The sequence below is a fragment of the Mercenaria mercenaria genome, unplaced genomic scaffold (genome assembly GCF_021730395.1).
Source record: "Mercenaria mercenaria strain notata unplaced genomic scaffold, MADL_Memer_1 contig_3457, whole genome shotgun sequence".
NCBI classification, from domain to species: domain Eukaryota; kingdom Metazoa; phylum Mollusca; class Bivalvia; order Venerida; family Veneridae; genus Mercenaria; species Mercenaria mercenaria.
In genome coordinates this window covers 9,203-31,722 of record NW_026461596.1, presented here as the reverse complement: position 1 = coordinate 31,722, position 22,520 = coordinate 9,203, and the positions used below count along the sequence as shown (strand labels likewise).

General features: G+C 38.0%; 2 protein-coding genes across 2 annotated transcripts; both read right to left on the bottom strand.

Annotated features, from left to right (window-relative positions):
* Window positions 1-6,971: 6,971 nt before the first annotated feature.
* On the bottom strand, window positions 6,972-7,340 carry LOC128553085 (uncharacterized). The gene has a single exon (XM_053534192.1). It carries the CDS (start codon window positions 7,338-7,340, stop codon window positions 6,972-6,974), a length of 369 nt encoding a protein of 122 aa, XP_053390167.1.
* A 1,105-nt stretch (window positions 7,341-8,445) lies between these two features.
* LOC128553084 (uncharacterized) lies at window positions 8,446-9,813 on the bottom strand. Its single transcript, XM_053534191.1, has one exon. The coding sequence runs from the start codon at window positions 9,811-9,813 to the stop codon at window positions 8,446-8,448; it is 1,368 nt and encodes a 455-aa protein (XP_053390166.1).
* Window positions 9,814-22,520: the final 12,707 nt, after the last annotated feature.

Sequence of the window (22,520 nt, the reverse complement as noted above, 5' to 3'; positions counted from 1 at the left end):
GTTGTAAATAATAAGACTGAGGAAGATTGAGTAGAAACTTTAAGGTTTGAGTATGTATTTTGTACTGTAGTATTTTGCTGCAAGCCAAATGAGGCTCCTTCTATACAGGAGTAATTTGACTATGATCGGATGTTCTAGTTATAAGACGAGCTGCTGTGTTCTGTACATGTTGTAGTTTGTGCAATACAGTGCTAGGAATACCATGAAACAATGCATTGCAATAGTCTATTAATGCGAGGTAGGAAAGCAATTCGTAAAGGTGTTGATTGCATCACAGGTTAGGTACCGTCTGATCTGACCTATTATGTACAATTGTGGATATACAGCCCTGCATACAGAGTTGAACATGTGAAAGTCTAACACTACCTGAGAGTCATCTATTTCTTACATACATAGCTGCAGAGTCACTGGGTTTCCTCAACATGTTAACACTGTACCTGCAATTATGTTTTGATATCAACATTAATATTTCTGTTTGAGTTTGGGCATGTTACAATATGGGGCAATACCTAACTGTAGCTTTTATAGGCTTAAAAGAAAAGAACAACCGAGAGGCGTCGTGTAGTAACAACAAATCATTTCATAGCATCTCCTTTTTTCACCAACCGTAAATATATGTAACTATTGGGGTTTAGTTTGTGACCCGTAGGTACAGTGTATTTTGCTAACATACTGGTGTCGATAACTACCCATCAATGCACACCATTTGAGAAAGATTGCTTAGATAAATGACACCCGACCTTCCAAATGGTGCTCAGCTCAGTGTAACACAGTCAGATTGTCAATGATCATGGTTCCAGTAGCTTAATTGTATTATACATGTAATATGGTCAAGAGGCTGAATAATGTCGTTCTGTAACTTTGTTAGGTCAGTCTGGTCTCCAAAATCTTTAAAATAAGTAGGAGACGGGATACAAGCATGTTGGTTTTGTGGCTGTTGGTTCTAGTCTAGGTTTCTTTAACACAGATCACATTTGCACATTCTTAAATATCATTGGTAAATTATGTAATGTATTTATATATTTTGCTATTAGTGGTTACAGTTCCTCCAGGAATTTCTTAAAAACTCATGTCTACAGATTTTTTAACGATTTATTGATACAATTGTCGCTGAAATTCTATTCATTGTAAGGTCCTGTTCAGATAACTCACAGGGGATAGCAAGAACACTACTGTTTGTTTGTTTTGGGTTAAACGCCGTTTTCAACAGTATTTCAGTTATATAATGGCGGGTAGTTAACCTAAACAGTGTTACTGAATTTTGTACCAGTACAAACCTGTGCTCTACAAGTAACTGTCAACTTCCCCACATTAGTCAGAGGTGGAGGACGAATGATTTCAGACACAATGTCTTTTTATTTTATCAAATAGTCACGGGGCCCGCGATCCGTAGATCTGCGCTCTCCCTATTGAGCTAAGGCTACTGTCTCCCTACAGAGTTTTGACGTATGCAGAGTAGTAATCAATTCATTCCTGATATTACCCATCACTTTATATTTGAGTATTCATTGTCACTTTAAGTGTACGCCGCTTATGTTCAAGCTTGCTTTTTAGAAGTTTGGTCTTGTGAAAGTCATTTCTAATTAGGTGCTTGGTCGAAATACGGATATTTTAAGCGGGCAAATGAATGCTATCTATCAGTAAACATCAGCTGTTTAAATACATATACACTTACTAGCTTATCAACATGAGGCTGTGCATGGCACATGCATATAATTAGAGGGTAGTTTTCAGAACCGTCATATGACATGTTGATAATTTGATAACAAAGACTATGATAATTAACTGTATACACACTGGAACACACACCTGTAATTATAATAGTTTGTGGTCAACCCCTATGTGGGCTTGCCTAATGAAAACAGTGGATTTGTCTTGACACTGGCGAAAAAGATTAGTACGGTTTGATGTTTAATGTCTTTATATTTCACACATGCTCTTGAAAAAAAGACAAATATTACCTCATCTGCAAAGGCAGTAATGCTATGTATAGCTATTTGTCAATGTGGTGATAATTATGGCAACGGCTGATAAACTTATAACTTGGATAATAAACATATACACATTAATTTGGTAGGAATCAAATGCATGTATGTATATATCCCGTTAAATAAAGTGTTCAACATCCTTTACAAATTACATAAAACAGTATGTTAGGTCTGTTGCTGAAATAGGCTGTGTAAAATGGTTCTTTGTATTCTTTTCCATATAGATATGACAAGATTTGTTTTTAATTATTTCTATTTAAAATTCATATTCATGATCAATATGTTCTTAATTTACAGTATAATGATGGTTCGGTTCATGAAAATAAATAAATATTGGATTTTGGCGGCCATTTTTAAAATGGCCGACTAGTCAGCCATCTTGGGTATTACAGCAACTTCTTTTCGTTTTCTTATATAGATAATACCAAGTAACATATGTACCAAGTTTGATGCTTTTCCCACAAATTGCACGATTTTATGAAGTTAAGTCACCATATGGCTGCACTATATCCGTGAGGAACTGAAATGGCATCTCGATGGGCTTGGAGTAAATGTGGCAATTGAATTTGACTTGCCAATACTTTGATTTGTCCTTTACCTCTAGTATTTTGAAACAGAATCATGTAATGCGCATTCAGACTCATTGTTCTGCTTGCTTTAGATTGTTGAAACATGTTCTGTGTGATATAAATCACACTGGCATTACGATGATGTCCTTTTCTTGTAAACCAAAGTTTGATTTTTTTCTTCATCTTTATCGCCGAGCATGTCGTCAAACACCACCAAATGAGGAATACTGGTAGTCAGAATAATTTGTATGTTTGATATATTGATAACGTAACACATTAAGCACAGATAGTGCTTGACTCCCTTTTCATGCTATCATTGCTCTAATTATCGTTGAATTACTGTTAATAAAAGGATTTGGGTCATTTATGGCTGATTTGGGTTCATTTTGTTGATAACTGGATCCCAGCATCACACATTATGTCATATACAAAAGTTAAAGGGAACCAGGTATTTGATAGAGCAGGTACTCGTTGTAAAACGTTATATTAAAATTTGGACCAATCAGAAACAAGTTCTAAAAATAGCACGTCTGCTGGGGTATAAATAGGTAGATGGATGACAGAGAGCTCATTCGGTACCAAGCAGTTGAAGAAGACACATCGAGGATTCAACTAATAATTTATCCCAGTACCTTGAGAAGGAGACTATTGCAGTTACCCTGTCAGGGCGGATAAATTATTAAAAAGAAGACTTTGGAAGTTCTTAGACTAAAGAAGAGTAGCAGAATTTCGATAAGGTTTCGAGCTATAGGGCCAGCGCATAGGAGTTTTACCTTGAGGATAGTTGAATGCTATAGACGATAGCATATATAGGCTGAGCATCGGGAAGCTGAGACAGAGACCCAGAGTTTGGTAATCTACTGAGATAGTAGGAGAGTTCCAGCTTATAGACGGTTCAGCGTTATTGGCGAAGTACAGCCAAGGCATCGGGGATATACCTATATGGTAGTTGAATGCTACATATGAAAGCATATAGGCGCTGAGCGTCCAGGAGTCAGGGCAATCATATAGAGATTGAGAGGACAGAGGCCGAGCATCTATACGATAGGACTCGTATGTTGTTGATTCAAAGACAATAGAGAGTTTGAGATTTCAAACTTCGCCTTCCCCTTCAACGTCTCTCATATATATTTTGGGTAAAACGTCACCGATATGCGTGTATTTTATTTAAATCACACGTTGCTACTAATGTTTTCCATGTAATATCACATAAGCCTAAGACTTCTCTTTATTACTATGCGAAATAAAAAGCTTAGTTTAAGGATTTCTGCTTATTAAGTTATTTGATTATCCATATATATAATTAGACTAAATTTGATGCGAAACACTATCAATAGGTATAAGAATAATGAAGTTTCGTATGCTAATGACTTTAACTAAATACATTGAATTGAACCTGGAAGTATGAAGTTATCAACTGATTTTGAGAAACTTTGAGATTTTGTTAAAACTTTAACTTCTACGGCATATTTGTGTCCCCAGGCGGTATCGATTATACCAGATGGGCCTTTTTGTCCTATAAAGTAAAGTTTTGAACGTCCGAAGATGTGATATCACGAAAGTCGAAACTTCATTCTTTTTACATCTACTCTGTCCACATACTCGGCATCAAAGACTGAAATCTGGATGAAGGCACATGGCATGACAGTCATTTTACTTGAAAAATAAATAATTACGCGCGATTATCATTTGGTGGAACATTTTATTTTCACATCCAAATAAAATCAATCTGTTTCTGTCGGACACTTAATACGACAATTGCGTTTTAATCATAAACATAAAATGGTACTAGTAGAGATTTGCGAATTAAGTCTACGTGGACTGTGGACACCTGAGACGATCGATTTTTCAAGGGGACCGTCTCAACATAATTTGATTATATTATGCGCCGTAGGAAAAATAGTTTATAACGGCAATAGGGTTTGGGTTATTATATCATCACTATGCGGTAATTAATATTTTCCGCGAAAATGACGTCAACTTGTCGCAACGTGCGCGTGGACGCCATGGACGTCACGCCATTCTTTCCATTACAACGTTAAGAAACCATTCCACGTCCTATATTAGTCCAACTCATGACGTAATTATAACTTTCATTTCATTTCAGTCTGATAAATTACTACATGCCAGTATCTAATAGGTCAGATTAATCAAAGTGTAAAAATAAATAAAATGTTGCATAAATTACAAATTAAACAAACACACAATAGCAACAAAAATCTAAAGAAACGAGATCCGCAATGGACGCACCGTCAGGGGAGGTAACTAGAGTCACGGATTGGGACTAGTCCGATATGAAAGCCTTCAACGTCATGATATGGAAAAATATTGCACGATCGCGGTCCATTGAAACCCAATGGGAAATAATTTTAGGTATGTAATAATCATTTTTATTTCCTCTCAAGTATGATTTACAATCGTGCATTGTATACTGACTAAACTGACATAATTTTATATAAAACCTAAATGTTTGGAGCAACACTAACGATTTTTTACATTGTTCACATTGTTTTATCGTCTGTTTTTTTTTTTCTTTTTTTTTTTTTTTTGGTAATCGCTCTAATATCCATGCGCTGATTATATTAATTGAAATGTTTTTTTTTATATTAATTGAAATGTTTTTATTTAATTTTCATTTTTTCATTTCTAAAGCCGCTTGTAAAATTCCTGCCCTTTCGGACAATTGGTATCAAAATGCACGAAAAAAAAAAAAACGATCATAATTACGGATAAATTGAATGGGCGGATTAAAAGAAGTAAGGTTCATTCTAATGTTTGAAATCTCAATGAATTTTAATCGAACTTCAACTTTATACGTTAACTTCGCAAGAGACGTTGAAGGGGAAGGCGAAGGTTGAAATTTCAAACTCTCTATTGTCTAACGGGAACTTCAACAAAAAGACCAGTCAAGTATAGAGTCTCCAGCCTATAGGAGTTTGAGCTAATCATTTTTAATTGAAGATTGTTAGTTTGAAACATTTAGTGATTTGCCTGATCCATGAAATTGTCTAGCTCATAATAGAAATCATTTACGAATCATTGATACACGAATCATTTAGGCAAGGTAGCCGGAGGAAAATTCTATATATGAGATATTTGGTCTCACCAGCTCTACGTTTTAACAAAGGACATTCTACATTCGTTTGTCTGACATGTTGTTGTTGTAATCTGTACCGGTACTGGTCATTCAGGAACAGCAATTCTGATGCTACCATATAATGCACCCACAAAAGTGACTTGATCTTTGGTAAATGTTCCAATATTTGATTTACTTGGTGAAGGAGATCATTTTTTTCATATTCCGTGAAGTTGTTCAAACCCTGTATGACTGCTCCTTGCCGAAGTGCTAGCGGTAATAGTCCCGACTCGTCAACAAATAAATATTTCTTGACAATCTGTACGATACCATGCATGACCTGGTGATGTCTGAATTCTTTATTTACCCTGGCATTGAGTACATACGTTTTTGGTTCTAAAGGTTTGCTTCTTATATTTTTATACACGAGCATTTTTGTGTTTTACATGCCATGCCTTTTTGTTTCCATTACGTGTGTTAGAGATTCACCTGGAAGGGATTACTTTTATTTACACTGTCCCGTGTCTTTGGAACATGGTGGGGGTAAGAGTGAGGTTGGGTGCGCACCATAAACCGGATTAAGCTCCCCAGTGGTGTTTTTGCCACTGACCGTTCCAAGGCGGTGCCCCACTGTGTTCTTTTGTTTGTTCGTTTTGTCCTCTTGTGTAGGCTTTGTGTGTGTGCGCGTGTATGTGTGTGTGTTCCTTTGTTCGTTTTGTCCTCGTGTGTTGGCTTTGTGTGTGTGCACGTGTATGTGTATGTGTGTGTGTTTGTGGTGTGCACGTCTGCGTGCTGTAGGTTTTGTTTTGGGGAGGCTGCGATTTTGGTACGTGGCATTCCCTGTTTGATATTTTCTTTGTTTTTGTTTTTTTTTTGACAAAACAACCATTTCGTCACATACTGATATAATGTACTGCGAGCATGTTTTGGCATCAACGCTATGTCCAATATTTTATCGTGATGTTTAGGAGTAATTTCACCCCCATGCAATTCCATCAACTCTTTGAGTTTGAGAGACAACACAGCTGCCTTGTTTGACATAATGATTACGAATGATGTTTTGTCTGTTGTGTGGCTCCTATTTACCATTGTCGATCTGCATGGTGATCACATAACATAGTCAGAATGTGGACGTTGACTTTATCATCTCCATCCTTCATTTTGGGTTCCGTCCTGATGTCACATTCGCAAAACGAATGTACTTTACTGTAATGTGCTTCATACGCCCATACTTTGTGATGTACTCGCGACACTTCCTTCAGTTCAGCAGTGAGGGAATTCGTCATGTTCTCGAATACTCCCGAGCTATTTTCCATCTTTTTGGTTAGAATGCAAAAGTCAGAATGACTGAGTCTGTCGGAGCCAACTCCTTATATCCATTAGGATGGATCCAAATCTATTTCTTCCATTCCACTTGTTAGGATGGACTGCATTTGAATTCCACATATCCATTCCGATTACCCAAATACTATCTCGTGGGCTGGCCTCTACCAGGATTTTAGACCCCGTGGCCAGAAGAAGATTTCTCAGGTTTTCATTCTGTGTGAACTTTAGCCAATTTGCTTTGAAAAGCACTTCTGTAGATTGTTGATCCCATTGTTTTGCATTAAAGTTCTCCGATTTCATATTTCCCAAACGTTTCATCTCGTAAGGACTTGTGGTCTTCATGATACACATAGCACGATCCTTTTCTTGACATTGCATCATTTTTGTAAATTGAAAATATTGCTCACTACATACATAAACTGCACTGTTGTCAGTAAAACTTGATTTGTACATGTTGCTGAAAGGAGTTTCTCTTCCATAAAAGAATATCATCTCCTCTGTAACCCTGATATTTTCATTATATCCGTTTGTTTTAAGTAATAACATAACTTCTTCTGTTGTTGTTAATACCAATCTATTCAATTAAGTAAATACCAAGCTTTATTAATACAACATTCTGATTCAGTCAAAAATGTCCAACGTTTTTCTTGTGAAAAAGTACCGCCCCTTCTCCAGTCGTCTATTTGTAAAAGCACTCTTTCACTCTCAGTAACGAAAATTTTCAGTCAGTGTTGTTAATAGCTTTCAGGTTAATTTTCGCTTCTCCTTGTTCTACTGCTTTTGTTACAATTGTTTTAAAACGTTGAAATATGTCAGGTTCGTTCAACCATGCACGTATCTGACGGTTTGATCCAGTCCTTTCTTCTTCACAATGGATGTGAAATAAAACTACAGCATACAGTTCAAAATCTAGAATATGATACAACGAAATCCAGGGTGTTTCTACAAAATCTCGATATACCCGCTGACTGATATCTGGAGAAAGCACGTCCGACTCATTTGATGTCATGTCTACGACTGAACATATCCGTAAGGCACGGTCTTATATTGATCCACCACGACACGTTTGGTATACACTGAACGGAAAGTCTTGGTCTGGAGTTCACTGGTGACCTTTCTATCTCTGTGTCTTTTGATACGGTATGGATATTCAACAAGTTCTGAAAAGGATTCCCTGTTTTGGACAGCTTGTATCATACTGTTGAAATTGACTTTTTGGGTGGTATTGTAATCCAGGGTAATGCCTTTGACCTTGCACACCGTGTGGCGTTCCCCATTGACAATGTACTCGTACCCGTAAATTTTAGGACCCAGGGCAACATACTTGACAATTCTTCCATTGGGTACTTCATCAGTCCACTTTCCCAATCGACTGTCTGTAATGGGAATGTTGTATTTATCCGGGTCGTAAATGTACATTCAACTGTCTGTGTCAAAGTACAAGACCCGATCCCCTAAACGTTCCAGGACTGAGTACAGTTCTAACCTACACATTGGCTGCAGCATGGGGTTCTGACATATCCGTGTAATCGGAATAATTGATCAGAGAAAACTCATCATGTTCAAAGAAGTCAAAGTAGTGGACTTTTTTGTGAGGGTCAGACATGATCTCATATAACCTGGCTGGCTTGTCAATGTATTCCGATTTGGGCAAGACATTGTTTTGGGCATTCTTTCCCCAGAGACAATTCAGCATGGTTTTGGCCACGGCCCTTTTGCCGGGATTCTTCTCTACATCTTCAAGGCTGACACCTTCGGCCTGAAAATAGTCGCTTTTGAACTTATCTTTTTCTGCCTGAGTCTTGACCCAGTTGGGATAACCACTGGCCTCTTGTTTTCTTTTCAAGTACTTATTGATGTATTCCTTATAGACGGTGTCGCTCCATTCCTTGAAGTGCCAGATTTGATACACTTCAAGGATCTTGTAACCTAGATCTAAAGCCTTATTCAATTCTACTGAAGTCCAAACCCCAACCAAGACCCTTTCCTCCTGTGAATGAGTACATGTTTGAAGTTCTTTCTCTGCACATGTACGACACAAGGTGTACACCATTTTCTTGTTGCAATGCATGGGTAGGACGGGTAACCATAAATCTCGTGGAGGAAGTACCTTACACTTAACCAAACTTCTGTATTGCTTAAGGTTTGTCATATCAATTCCCTCCTGACTTAGAATGACAGGGTGATGGAGGGGATATTCTTTGTATTTGTTCACATAAGGATACAGTGAACAAATATCAGCGTACTTGATCTCTTGATTGGTGCTTTCGTCTACTTCATGGTATAGAGTGACTGCATTGGTACGTCCACCAAACAGGGCATCACGAGGTTTGATCGGTTCCATATGGGGATAGAACCGATCAATCAAACTCTTGTACTCTGGGTTTTCTTTGCACGTTTGGTCAAATGTACATTCCCAAATGTATTTAATGCGGTACCCTTGGTTTTGCAAGTTTTCCAATCTTGAAAAGGTCTCTAGATACAATGTATTCATGGTTTTTAACGAGTAAGTATTCTTGACCTCACGTTTTGGATAGCATGTTTCACACCCATGAGTCCAGCACCCTAGAAACTCGTAAACCGTATTGGTCTCTGCATTGTACCCATTTACAGAATAAGGACCTATACGGACTTCCCCACCGTTCAATGCATGACGAATGGGTTTTCCTGTGGTAGTTGCCTCGGCCTGTAACCATCGTACACCTTTAATGGAATAACGGGTCTTGTTTGGATACCCTGCATCTGAAATGATACCCAAACTCTTTTCTGGTAATGTGTTTTTGCGGTGGGCACAATAACAGACTTGAGCCAAAGTGACACATTCGGTAAAAGTATTGATGCCGTCACTGGCCATTAACTGATGTTGAAATTCACCACAACCCCTCCTCAAAAGGTCTACATCTTATCGACAATATTTTTCCATCTCCTTTTGAAAATCAAAGATGGAATGTGTGTTGACCTTTTCCCGGTGCCATTCTAAAAAGGCTTCACGGGCTTCGGGTTTCATACCGCCAGGATGATAGTACTCTGGGTCTAAGTAATGTCCCACATAATTCTGGAATTCAGCTTTGTTGGCCCAATGTGGAAAATAGCCTTTTGCCATTTCAGTAAGACCAAACGTTTAGGGAAAAGCTGACAATGGCATACTGAGAAAGCTCAAGGAATCAATCATTCTCAGTCCATGACATTTCAGGGAAATGAGTTTGCTTCCATTCATGATGACCTCGGGTTTGGTTGTGGTATGACTGACAATATACCGCAAGATAAACTGACCATCATACCCTTGAAAATTGTGAGCTATGACCGTGGATCTTTTGTGGGTGGGTTTAAATAACCAAGTACAAAATTCAGCCACGGTATTATCACCCCTAAACAACATTTCCCTGGGTTCAGGTAACGTGTCGCAGTGATCGCACGGTTCAGTGATGTCCTTACGGATACATTCATCGCAAAAGCGTTGAGCACAACAAAAATTTGGTATGTGCTCGCTTGTATCGAACTGGCTCTCAAAATGGAAAAAGATGTAATCTGAAGGACCTTCAGATTCAGGAGAAACATATTTTGGTATGTGACAATCATGGTTTAATCCAACAATGTCCTTACAATATCTACATTTCTTAGACCCTGAACAAACATGACTTTCCTTTGTACCTACAACAATACTATGACATGTTTGACATTGCCATACAGATTCACAAATACTTTCCTTTTTGTGTCCTGTGATTTGCTTATGCTTGTGATAACATTCAATACTTTTAAAAGTAATCCTACAGTCACTACAAACCACCTGTACGCCAGGTTCACAGAGTTCCGTTGGATAACACTTTCAAATGTTTTTAAACTTGTGCTGTTCTAGATTGTTATAGCCAATGTCACAGTATTCACAATAATAACTATGTCCGTAGAATCCCTTGATTGAAGTGATGGTGTCATAATGTCCTCCGTGGTGGTATACGTGTATCACTTTACTCCCTTTCCTCATGGTGGGTGGGGTAAACAAAGGTTCACCTTTACCATGTTGAGTGTGATCCTTGATAATGTAGTCTGGGTAGAGTTTGGTTTGGATTTTCTGGTACTCCTCTATTCCGCACGGCTGATCGTATTCGATTCCAATTCTGACCAATAACTTCTGAGCTTCCTTCTGTTGAATAGATTTATTGGATTGTCGTATCATGTTCCATCGTTTCTTCCATTCCTCGGTATTTGATTTATGTGCATGGCATATACCTACAACAATGGATCGTGCCAAGCACATGCTGTCATTAGGATTGTCAATTTGTATGACACTCCGTTTAAGTTGAGCCATGTTCTCTATACTGACATTCGATCCATGATGCATATTTCGTCTGGCTTTGCCGGATCCTTCAGGCATGGAAATATGAGTAATTTCAGCATGCAGTTGACCATCATGAATCTTGAAATCTTCATTGCTTTGCATGACATTTTCAATTTCTTGAAGCAAAGTTTCCCCTGTCACTGCTGACGCATTGTCAAATGGGACGTGTATTCCAAGTTTCAAACCGGGATGATCAATAGAGAACTTTGTCTCTTGTCTTGGTCTGACACTCCTCTTTCATCTTGTCTACATAGCATTGAATAGGTCGTAGGTAAAGTCATACGGCTGGTCATAGGGTTTGAATGTAACATCGTACACTTTACTTTGCGTCTTGAATTTTCTTGATTTTCTTTCCATTCTGGGTGTGATGTTAAAGTAGTTGCTTGCCAGGTCGTGTCGTTTCTCATCGTGTTGATATTGCCTTGCTTGTTTACGTTTTCCTTCTAAACCCTCTCGCCGTTCTTTTCTACTAGCTAAGATTTGTTTCTTTTTAGTTAATGATAAACGATGCTTCTTTAGTTCTTCTTCATCATCTTCGCTGCTACTCGAAGTATCTGAGTAAGGTACTAATTTACGTGGTGCTGCCATGTTTGCCTAGGCAGAAATGATACAAATCCCTTGATGACTTTCCTTTTATACTGACAGAAACCAAGCTGGCATGATGGCATTGAAAAATCCTATAAATACGGGACTGCCAGCACATCGACATCAGCTGATCTCTGAAATCTGAAGAGACAAGATAGAAAGCAAAACTTATGCACCAGTAGAGAAAGTAGATGGGGCTGATACCATGTACTATCAACAACCAAAGGATGTGTTGTTGGAGAAAATAAAGAAGCATATCAGAGCTATGAACTGGCTGATCTACAACAATGGAAAGGACGTATGTTATAATTGCAAGGAGGAAGGACATTTTGCTAGTCAATGTCCCAACGAGCAAAGCTACACGAAGAATCTGAGATGTTACAACTGTAACGAATTATGACATTTATGCTAACAAATGTCCCACTCGACAAACAGGCGATAGCAAGGACACACAGCCGACTTCAGCCTACCGTAGACCATTATTTCCACCTATTGGAGGATTCTCTGACAGCATACCACCAGTACCACCACGCATGTACAAATGGTCAGATATTGCAGAGGCGAAGGAAAACACCGTCAACTTTGGTTTTGGCTCTGTACCCTCTGTCGATCCGCGACAAGGTTTTGTTCCACAGAAGCCAACTGCTGGTGTACAAGGCATTAAGAAATCACCGAGAGCATATGGTACATTTGATCTGATCATACCAACGGTGCCTCAGGGGAATACGGTAGAGAATCAGGATACCCCATCACAAACAACCAAGGAACAGGAGACTAAGAAGAAGGATAAGAAGCGTTTCATACCCAAACGAAAAGCTAGTAGTAAGAAGAGCCAGGGCGAACCCAAGCAGAATCAGCCAAAGTTATAAAAAACAGTGACATTGACTTTTTTAACATAGTTGTTTGTGTGTGTTTTCTTTAAAAAGTTCTATCTTAAATAAAAAAGTTTAGAAAAAGGATAAATTGTTTGTTTTTTTTTTTTTTCAAATTGACAATATACAAGGTATTTTCTACTCTAACATAGCTGGTTGGTCCTTAAAAGGACCTTTCTTAAAGTCAGAGCTTAATAAAACTCAGACAAGTTCGGGTATAAATTATTAAGCTTGACTGGTTGAGTCTTAAACTCAGTCAAGTCCGAGTACAGGTTGTTAAGTTTAACTCTGTACCGCGGACGTGGCCACTCCACCCCACGTCTTGCAAAGAAGGCTTTCAGACCAGCCTGCCTCTGTCTCTTCTCAATCTCTTCGTACACCCAGTCAGGGGTCCGATCCTTCTTGATCAACCGGCGTATCGAACGAAGAAGTTTTCGTAGGCCCATAGTATACCCTATACATTTAGCAACTTTGTATATAAAGTAAAGGCACGAACTGGATAGAAAAACAACGGACTATTCAGATTCAAGTTTACATATTTAATTTTAACCAATCAGAAGAGGTCTTACTTAACTACCCTTGGGGCCTTAGACCACTTTGTTCTTTTTTAATTTGTTTTGACAATATAATGGAGGTATCTTTCTGAAAAGATATGTGTAGCCCTGAAAAGGGCTGTTTGTTTTAGGTTTGGAGAATCTCCAAAACCTAATGGATGCCACGACAGGTCGGGCAGTACTGAAGCTTCTTCCTCCTGGAAGGTCCGCCTTGGAACGTGAAGGCCGGCTCATCATCTCCCTCCCAGTCCGACCCTTCACCACCGGCAGCTTGGCTGTGGTCCGCCTCCTCAACCTTCCCAGGCCCATTAATAACAATGGGGTTGTTCGGGTTGTCGCCTAGACCCGCTGCTGGCATGGCTGGCTCCTCCACCCTCATCTCCGTATACTCCACCACCTCTTCATCCTCTGTCTGGGTTGCCATGCTTCGCAGTCTCTGCATCCGCTCAACCTCAGCCTCCTGGATGGCTTGCCGGAGTAACGAGATACTGTGCCCCAACCCGTCGTAGGCCCTCTCAATGTATTCAAGTCTATCTTCAAATTCCATCGTATAGGTTACTGCCAGAAAGTGCAATGAAGCCTATGGACCGCTACGCTATATAAATATAAGACGCGCGAACCTAATAGAGAGCACTATAAATGACGTCATCGATACATTTTTCTGTACGACTAAATGTAACGTTAAAATGGCTTATTTGTGTTTCTTGACGCTACGTTTTTTCTTGGCTGCTCATTGATTAGTCATCCGATTTAATGAATAGACCCTTGTTAGAAAGGTCTAGACCTAGGCTATACAATGCTAATATGTAATGATGGAAATGTTGACAATGAAAAAAGACTGTAGGAGAAAATGTAAAAAATACGTGGATCTTAGCTCATGTTAAGTCTTGATCAGCCAATGAAAACACATGTTACATCTGCATCATGGCTCTATGCAGGGTATATAAAGGCGGTGCATCCTACGTCCAGGTCACTTTTTTTTGAAGGATGGAGGATATCTTACCTTCTACCAAATCGATACTTGAAGAAGTCATGGAGGTAACAAATATCATTGAACCGTATACACAAACAGTACCACAGATGAATACTTATACACCGAATCATCAACCCGTGTATACATCGGTACCTCAGAATACAATGCAGAATGGGGTAGATTCATATTATACCTCACCACAGGCGAATTTTACACAACAGTATCAACAGTATCAACAGCAGCCACAGCAACAAGCTCAGCAACAGTCACAGCACCAGCAGGCACATATGGCGTACCTCAGTAAAGTTGAAACATCCATACTGGAAGAGATCAAAACGGTCAATATGAATCTGGTCAAACTCAACTCTACTATCAAGGAGAGTCGAAGACATCATCGGACGGAATGTGATGTGAAATTCAAGGCAGATCAACTTACCTATGACTGTATATCCTGCAAGTTATGCAATAAGTGTATATTATCAGGACTCCATATAATAGTTAATGTTGTCTGCTGTGTTAATAGTTGTGCACAACTCAAATAAGTAATTAACTTAAAAAAATAATAAAGTAACTGACAGCCATATATTCAGAGTTGAAATCGTTTGGAACTAAGGATTTGTTATTCGCACATTTAACCACAATATATGTTATTTTAATGTAGTTAGAAACGTCTTTGAATTATTTTGAAATTTATTTTATGCTATCCCGGACATAGATTTTACAACACTAAAGCAAATATACTTGAATGAGGCAGTTCGGGATTTCAGTTTCGGAAATAGTCAACTCATTAAAAAAAACTAAGCAAATGTGACTGTGGCCATCTAGGTTTCGGTATTACAGACAATTAGAACAATAACTATCGGTAATTTCATTACATCAGTCACCCAATGGATATTTAAAAAAATGGCATATAACAAATTGTACTTTCATTTTCATTAAATATGCTGGTTTTCCTGTGTTCTAAATATAGTTTTAACCTTTACCCTGCTAAATTTCTAAAATGGACTAGTCTGTCATAAAGTTTGGGCAGTGTCATTTATTACTGGAAGGGTTGTTCACTCAAAATTTACTGACCGAATAGCAAACAGTACAGGCCATGATCAGCCCGCATATATTGGCCTGCACTGGTCGCAAAGGTAGAATAACTTGCCGCAAAAAAGTACATCATTATGCTAAGGCGTAGCCAGGGGTGGTTCGACTGGTACGGCCGCGTTGAACTTTTTTCTAGATAAGTTTCTACTGATAAGATAAAGATACGTTTTCATGCCAATTGTACATTTATGTGTAATTACAATTTGCCACTTTTTATTTATATGTAATATGTCAGACAGTCGGTACACGTTTCGGAAAGAAATCCAAAATATCTTAAGATTTCTATAAGTTTACGAAGATGTAACTCGAACTCCAAAATGACAGGTGTGTGTTATTAGCTCCGCTATTCAAATAATAGGTATACAACTTATATAGGGATAAAAAAATATTTTTGTCTGAAAGTTCAAGGCTTAGGCCTTTGACATTTGGTATGTAGCATTTCCTAGGAGATCTCTAACAAGATTTTTCAAATTATGCCCCTGGGGTGAAAAGAGGACACACACTGGGGTCACTTGTTACATGAGTAATATAGGAATAGATACTTCTAAAAATTATCAGATCATATTTCCTACAATGTTTAATTATAATTACCTGATGACCCCGAGCTATAAGAGGTCACTTGATTGACCTTGACATACTGACCTACTTCCTTGTTTTTTAAGATGCAGCCTTGAAATTTGGATGACATGTACAGTTTTGCACACTGATCTTAAAACTGACTTTCAGTGACCATGAATGTGACTTACTGACCTACTTTCTAATTCTTTAGCATCAGTTTGCCATTTTAAACATGTGGCTCATATTACTTAGGTGAGCAATTCAGGGTCATATGACCATGTTGTTTTGTAAAAAGATATTTAAATAATTCGTCCTATAACTGATTCTATTTTCTCGTGTAAGTTTGTATTCTACTTTATTTATTTTTCTATTACTCATTACAAGGGCAGGTCATACAAATACAATGTTTACGACATTATTGTTCTTTTTACCGGTAATGTAAACGTAACAAAAAGTCATGCGAATGGACATCAAAATGTTGACACAGATCGGTATTTGAGACTTAAATCTTCAGGATATAACTTCATAAAACTGGCGGATAAATCAAACTGCGAAGGTCTTTCGAATGGCGAGTAAACAATTGTGTCTCTTCGTAGGAACGATGATACAACATTTACGTATGCATTCAAATGGTGCTGTTCAAGGTAACAAGAAGAAGTTAACATTTGGCAGTGTGAGAAAGGAAATTTACTTCTGCATGACGGGAAAATGATGTTTGCATGCATATTTTATTGGAAGCAGCTGCAAAACCACCAACAAGAAACTCTTTTTGATATTATGTTGTGATAGACTGTTTGGCTGTTTTCGGCCCGCTTTGGCAAGACGATATTACAATAGTTTTATACGAAAATCTGCGATAAAGTCCGGAAATCTCGCTTGTGGAGAGAAAAAACGTGATTATGATATTCCCGCTAAGGAAAAAAAATCTTGCGTCGAACCAGCAGCTGTGTGAATACATCCCCGAGAAGAAAGTCACTGCGTCGGGCCAGCTGGAATTTTTTACCATCATTTGAAAATAGTATCTTACAGGAATAAAGTCTTTTCGCTGGACCAGCTACTCTGCCTAACTGTGACCTCTTTTTCTCTGTCTCTCCTTCCGGTGGTGCTCAAATTCCGGAGCTCTCGATCCATAGGCGAACGCCCTACGTCTGAGCTATCATGGCACACGATTCCGTTAACAGTGCTGTGATTGTGTCATATTGTAGAGCGATGTTTAAAAATGTTAAAATAATTATTTACGACGTTAAGTCAGCAACGGCCACATACTAGCGTTTTTATAAAGCTAAGCTTGTTTACATTAAATCATTTACAATTAATGTGCGAAGCCACTGCTGCAGACGACAATTTATATTGGAAGCGAGACAAGAACAGACGAATACAATACATATTACTTCGCGCTAAGGTAACCACAGAGACAGTTTGCTGAGGTATTGACTCACTAAATACTCTATATGAAATAGGGGGACTTTGAGCTGCTGCAGCGCGCACTGAACAATGCACACACCGCGGGCCATTTGAAAGGTCTGTGACTTAGTTATTTTTTCTTGAGGAATGTTGTCAGTGCAGTATACAAATTAAAAAATGACTTCTTTTCCGTAACGAGTTGTTTTTTTACGACGAAAATGCTACCAACATATCAAGGATAGATCTGTTAAATAATTTGAGACAAAAAGAATGCATCACAAGAAAGGAATGTATTTCTAAAGAGCCAAAACTGCGAACTATTTGAATCCGTTATTTTCCTATTGATGTCTGTATACCTACTGAATTGCAATTTTGCACTTTTGAAACAAATATTTTTACAATGCAGAATTTCATTTAATCCTGATTTTTGAAATCGAAGGACATTCAGCTATTAAAATGATAAGATCTCGTATTCTTCATTGATTGTAAGACCGATTCGGCCTTAATTTGTTCGAAAATTGCAGTAGATTGACAGTTTTCATACTTCAACAGTGTTTCTGTTATGTAATGACGGACAGTTAACCTAACCAGTGTTCGTTTATTTTGTACCTGTACAAACTTGTTCTCCGCAAGTAACTGCCAACTTCCCCACATGAATCAGAGGTGGAGGACAATGATTTCAGGTACAGTATCTTTTATCAAATCGTCACGGAGAACATACGCCTCGCCCGGGAATCGAACTCATGACCCTGCGGTACGTAGATCGGCGCATTCCTTAAGCTTAGCGGGCGGACTGAAGCAAGCACTAAATAACCCTGGATTCTACAAATGGTTTGATTGTTGCAGCTATTTTTTATCCACTGAATGACAGATATTACGCACAAGACCAATTATTGCTTGGTTTTTAGCTCACCTGTCACAAACTGACAAGGTGAGCTTTTGTGATCACCTTCGTCGTCGTCAGTCCGTGCGTTCGTGCGTGCGTCAACAATTTTTTCTGCACGTGAGGTTTCATTAATGATTTTATTTTCACCAAACTGCACATAACTTGAATCACCATAAGATCTTGATTCCTTTCTTGAACTGGCCAGATCCTATTATGAGTTCTAGAGTTAGGGCCCCTGAAACGGCCAGAATTAGCTTTTTTGACCTTGTCTGCACAATAGCAGCTTCATTTATGATTTTTGTAATCAAACTTGCACACAACTTTTATCACCATAAGGTCTTAGTTCCTTTCTTGAACCGGCCAAACTGCATTATGCGTTCCAGAGTGATGGCCCCTGAAACAGCCAGAATTAGCTTTTTTGACTTTGTCTGCACAATAGCAGCTTCATTTATGATTTGAATTTAATCAAGCTTGCACGCAACTTGTGTCACCATAAGATCTCGGTTTCTTTCTTGAACTGGCCAAATCCCGTCTTGGGTTCGAGAGTTATGGCCCTTGAAAGGGCCAAAATTAGCTATTTTGACCTGTCTGCACAATAGCAGCTTCATTTATGATTTGACTTTAACTAAACTCGCGTAATCACTAAGACGCCCCGTCGCAATCATATAACACCGGTTCTGAAGGAGCTTCACTGGTTGCCAGTGAAATACAGGGTGCAATACAAGGTTCTGACCCACACCTTTAAGGCGTTACACAATCAGTCCCCTGCCTATATTAGGGATATGCTAGAAGTGTATAAACCGGTCAGGACCCTAAGATCGCAAGACACGCTGTCACTGGTTATGCCAAAATCTAATACCATGATGTATGGCAATCGCAGCTTTTCTTGCACTGCTCCAAAGCTTTGGAACTCTCTTCCTGTCAAGATCAGGGAAGCTGACACGCTAGCTGCTTTCAAAAGCCTGCTCAAAACCCACTTCTTTGTACAATATTTTGTTAACTGACCGATACATTTATTTTTTTTTTATCTTGTTTTTTTTTTTAAATTATACTTGTTTTCATTCATGATTTTTGTTAATGTGGAATGCATTATCTTTGTATACGTATTTGTTTGTATTTTTGCAATTTATTCTGTAAAGCACTTTTGAACGTGTACAAGTGCATGAAAAGAGTGCTATATAAATGTGGTATAATAATAAACTTGCGCACAACTTGTATCACCACAAGATCTTGGTTCCTTTCTTGAACTGGCCAGTCCATCATGGGTACTAGAGTAATGGCCCCTGATATTGCCAGAATTAGCTATTTTGACCTTGTCTGCACAATAGCAGCTTCATTTATGATTTGACTCTAACTAAACTTGCGCACAACTTGTATCACCACAAGATCTTGGTTCTTTTCTTGAACTGGGCAGATTCCATCATGGGTTCTAGAGTTATGGCCCCTCAAAGGTCCAAAATTGGATATTTTGGCCTTTGCAACCATATAGAGATTTCTTTTATGGTTTGACTTGATACGAACTTCCAAAATATCTTCAACAACAATAAATCTTGGATTCCATGAGTTATTTCATATCTGATTACCTCCCCTGATAATTATCAAAATGGATTTATATCAGTAAGTACTTATAGGACTTATTTGAAATTTTATTATTGTCATTAGTTTGACTGAGACAATCAGGGTAGGTAACTATGGACTGATTTCAAATTACCTCCCTTTATTTGAAATTAAAATGGATATATCTCCGTAACTAATGAAGATACTGATCTGAAATTGCATTTATGTCAACAGATGGACTTGGGCAATCAGTGAAGATACATATTGACTGAATTTATGACAAATTACCTCCCTTTTTTTTCTAAATTAATACACCTTAGCAGCTTCAAATGAGATTTGTTTGAAACGTTATTTATGTCTTTCATGGTAAGAAATAGTCGTATTAGGTAACTCTTGATAGAACATTTATCGATATGAATACTTTACTAATATATTGCTGTATAGGCCCTGTACTCTGTATCTTCTACATGCATATACCAATGCATGATTACCTCCCCTGATTTTAATAAAAATGGATTTATCTCAGTAAATGTTGATAGAACTCATTTGGAATTTTATTTTTGTTTTTAGTTTGACTGAGGCAACCGGGGTAGATAGTATGGACTGATTTTATGTCAAACTACCTCCCTTTGTTTCAAATTAAAATGGTTGTATCTCAGTAACCAATAAAGACACTGATTTGAAATGTCATTTGTGCCATCAGATGGACTCGGACAATCAGGGTAGATAACTTTTGACTGAATTAATTACTAATTACCTCCCTTTATTTTATGTAAACGAATATATAAGTATGTAAGGAATATCATGTTAGTACAAAAATGCAGCATTTGAGCCTAGGACCCTCTATGTCAAAACTTGATCATACCATTTTGAGCAATGGTACTCGGGTGAGCGATACAGGGCCATCATGGCCCTCTGGTTTATTTTTGTAATTGAAAAACGCCCCACGTAGAGGCTGCTTATTACAAAAATGATACTTTTGTTTTAAAGTAGTAGACTGGTCAGGTTTTTTTCACTGCATACGGTAGTTGTTTTGAAAAAACAACAACACTTCTCGAACCCGCGCAAAGATGGAAAACATTACGAACTTATTGAAAGAACGGAGATAGACAGCAAACAAGCACTTATTTTCGTGTTTTACAGCGTCTTTTCGTGATTTAAATTTACGACATCATGAATTACCTCCCTTCACGCGGCAACTGCTTTACAGCGCAGCAGGAATGTCCATGTAAACAAAACAATGATTTTTTTTTTGAAAGCTGCAAAGAATAGAATGAGGGAAGCGATGAAAGAGAGGTGGAAGGCGGGAGTTCGAGGAAGTGTAACAGAACCTCCGATTACAACAATGTCTATGGATCTCGATCATTGTAAGTTAGAGTGGTATACTTTTACCACGCTATAAACATGATAAATTATGTTGATTGCAGTGGTTAGAATTACGGATAGTAATCTTAGAATCGGGGGCGTACAGCATTATTTATGCAGGTTTTGTTATGTATTTGGTACATGTAAATCAAATTCTAGCCTATCCACATTATACAGGCTTGCCAGTGAAGTTGGGAAAAAAAGAATTTTAGACTACTAAAAGTCTAGGTAGCCGGCCCTATAAACATTATTATATGTATGGCAGTGGCTACGATTACGGTACCGTAATCCTAGCCTCCGATTCTAGGATTACGGAAGTTCCGTATTCCTAGACACTCCTATGAGGTTAGGCTAGGATTACGGAAGTACTTAAGAGGCATCAAATGTATGTTAGGACATGCATAAATGTTATTGTAAACTTACTTATTTCACTTAAGTAGCGGGTTTTTTTATGCCTGCCCTAGCTATTATTTCGTGCTATCGATCAGCCATTTCGGGTTAGTATAATCTTTAAGAAACAGGCGAAATCAACACCCGTATACATACGTTTTTCTTTCCAAAACTGCACTAAATATATATTTCTTTTTTTGAAAATTGGCAGACAAATGAAGAATTATATATATTCTTAATAATAGCTGAAAAATATTTTTTAAAATATTCATTACTTAAAATTTTATGACTTGATTTTGCCTGTCACTTTAGATTTCCGCGCATATAAAATCGGGCCAAATCAACACCCTTATACGTTTTTGTATTTCGTTTTCGCTATTTTAAGTGAAAAAAGTAAGTTTACAACATAATTTATGCATGTCTTAATTAACATATATTTGATGCCTCTTAAATACTTCCGTAATCCTAGCCTATCCTCATAGGTGTGGCTAGGAATACGGAACTTCCGTAATCCTAGAATCGGAGGCTAGGATTACGGTACCGTAATCGTAGCCACTGCCTATATGTATACCAGCTGTATTGTAGAGGATGATTATATTATTTTGATATTTGAGTACCATTATCTATCTTTATGATGCATCTTTTAATCGATAGTCTAGATCACAGACGAAAAGGAATCTGCATTTGTCTCTAAGATGACTGATCAAACTTAGAGCAACTTTTTTTGTTTGAAAAGATACGCAAAGAGCAAGTTCATTCATGAAAATGACCCCACTATCTGATTGTATTAAAAATATTTCTTAGGATTTAAATTTTAATGGCCCATTTACGAATTATAAACCGGTCAATAGAGAATTTGTTTCACATGCAGGCAAATCAAATATATGTCAGACATGACACAGTCATTTTCCAACTGACTGCTTAACTCATTCATATTAACCATGGCTAAATGACCCAAATGGCCGATAGAATTTCATTTTGCCTGCCGA

What these genes read in the sequence shown, in the direction of transcription:
- LOC128553084 (XM_053534191.1), bottom strand. Translation starts at nt 9,813, where the DNA reads ATGGCCAGTGACGGCATCAATACTTTTACCGAATGTGTCACTTTGGCT.
- LOC128553085 (XM_053534192.1), bottom strand. Translation starts at nt 7,340, where the DNA reads ATGATGCAATGTCAAGAAAAGGATCGTGCTATGTGTATCATGAAGACC.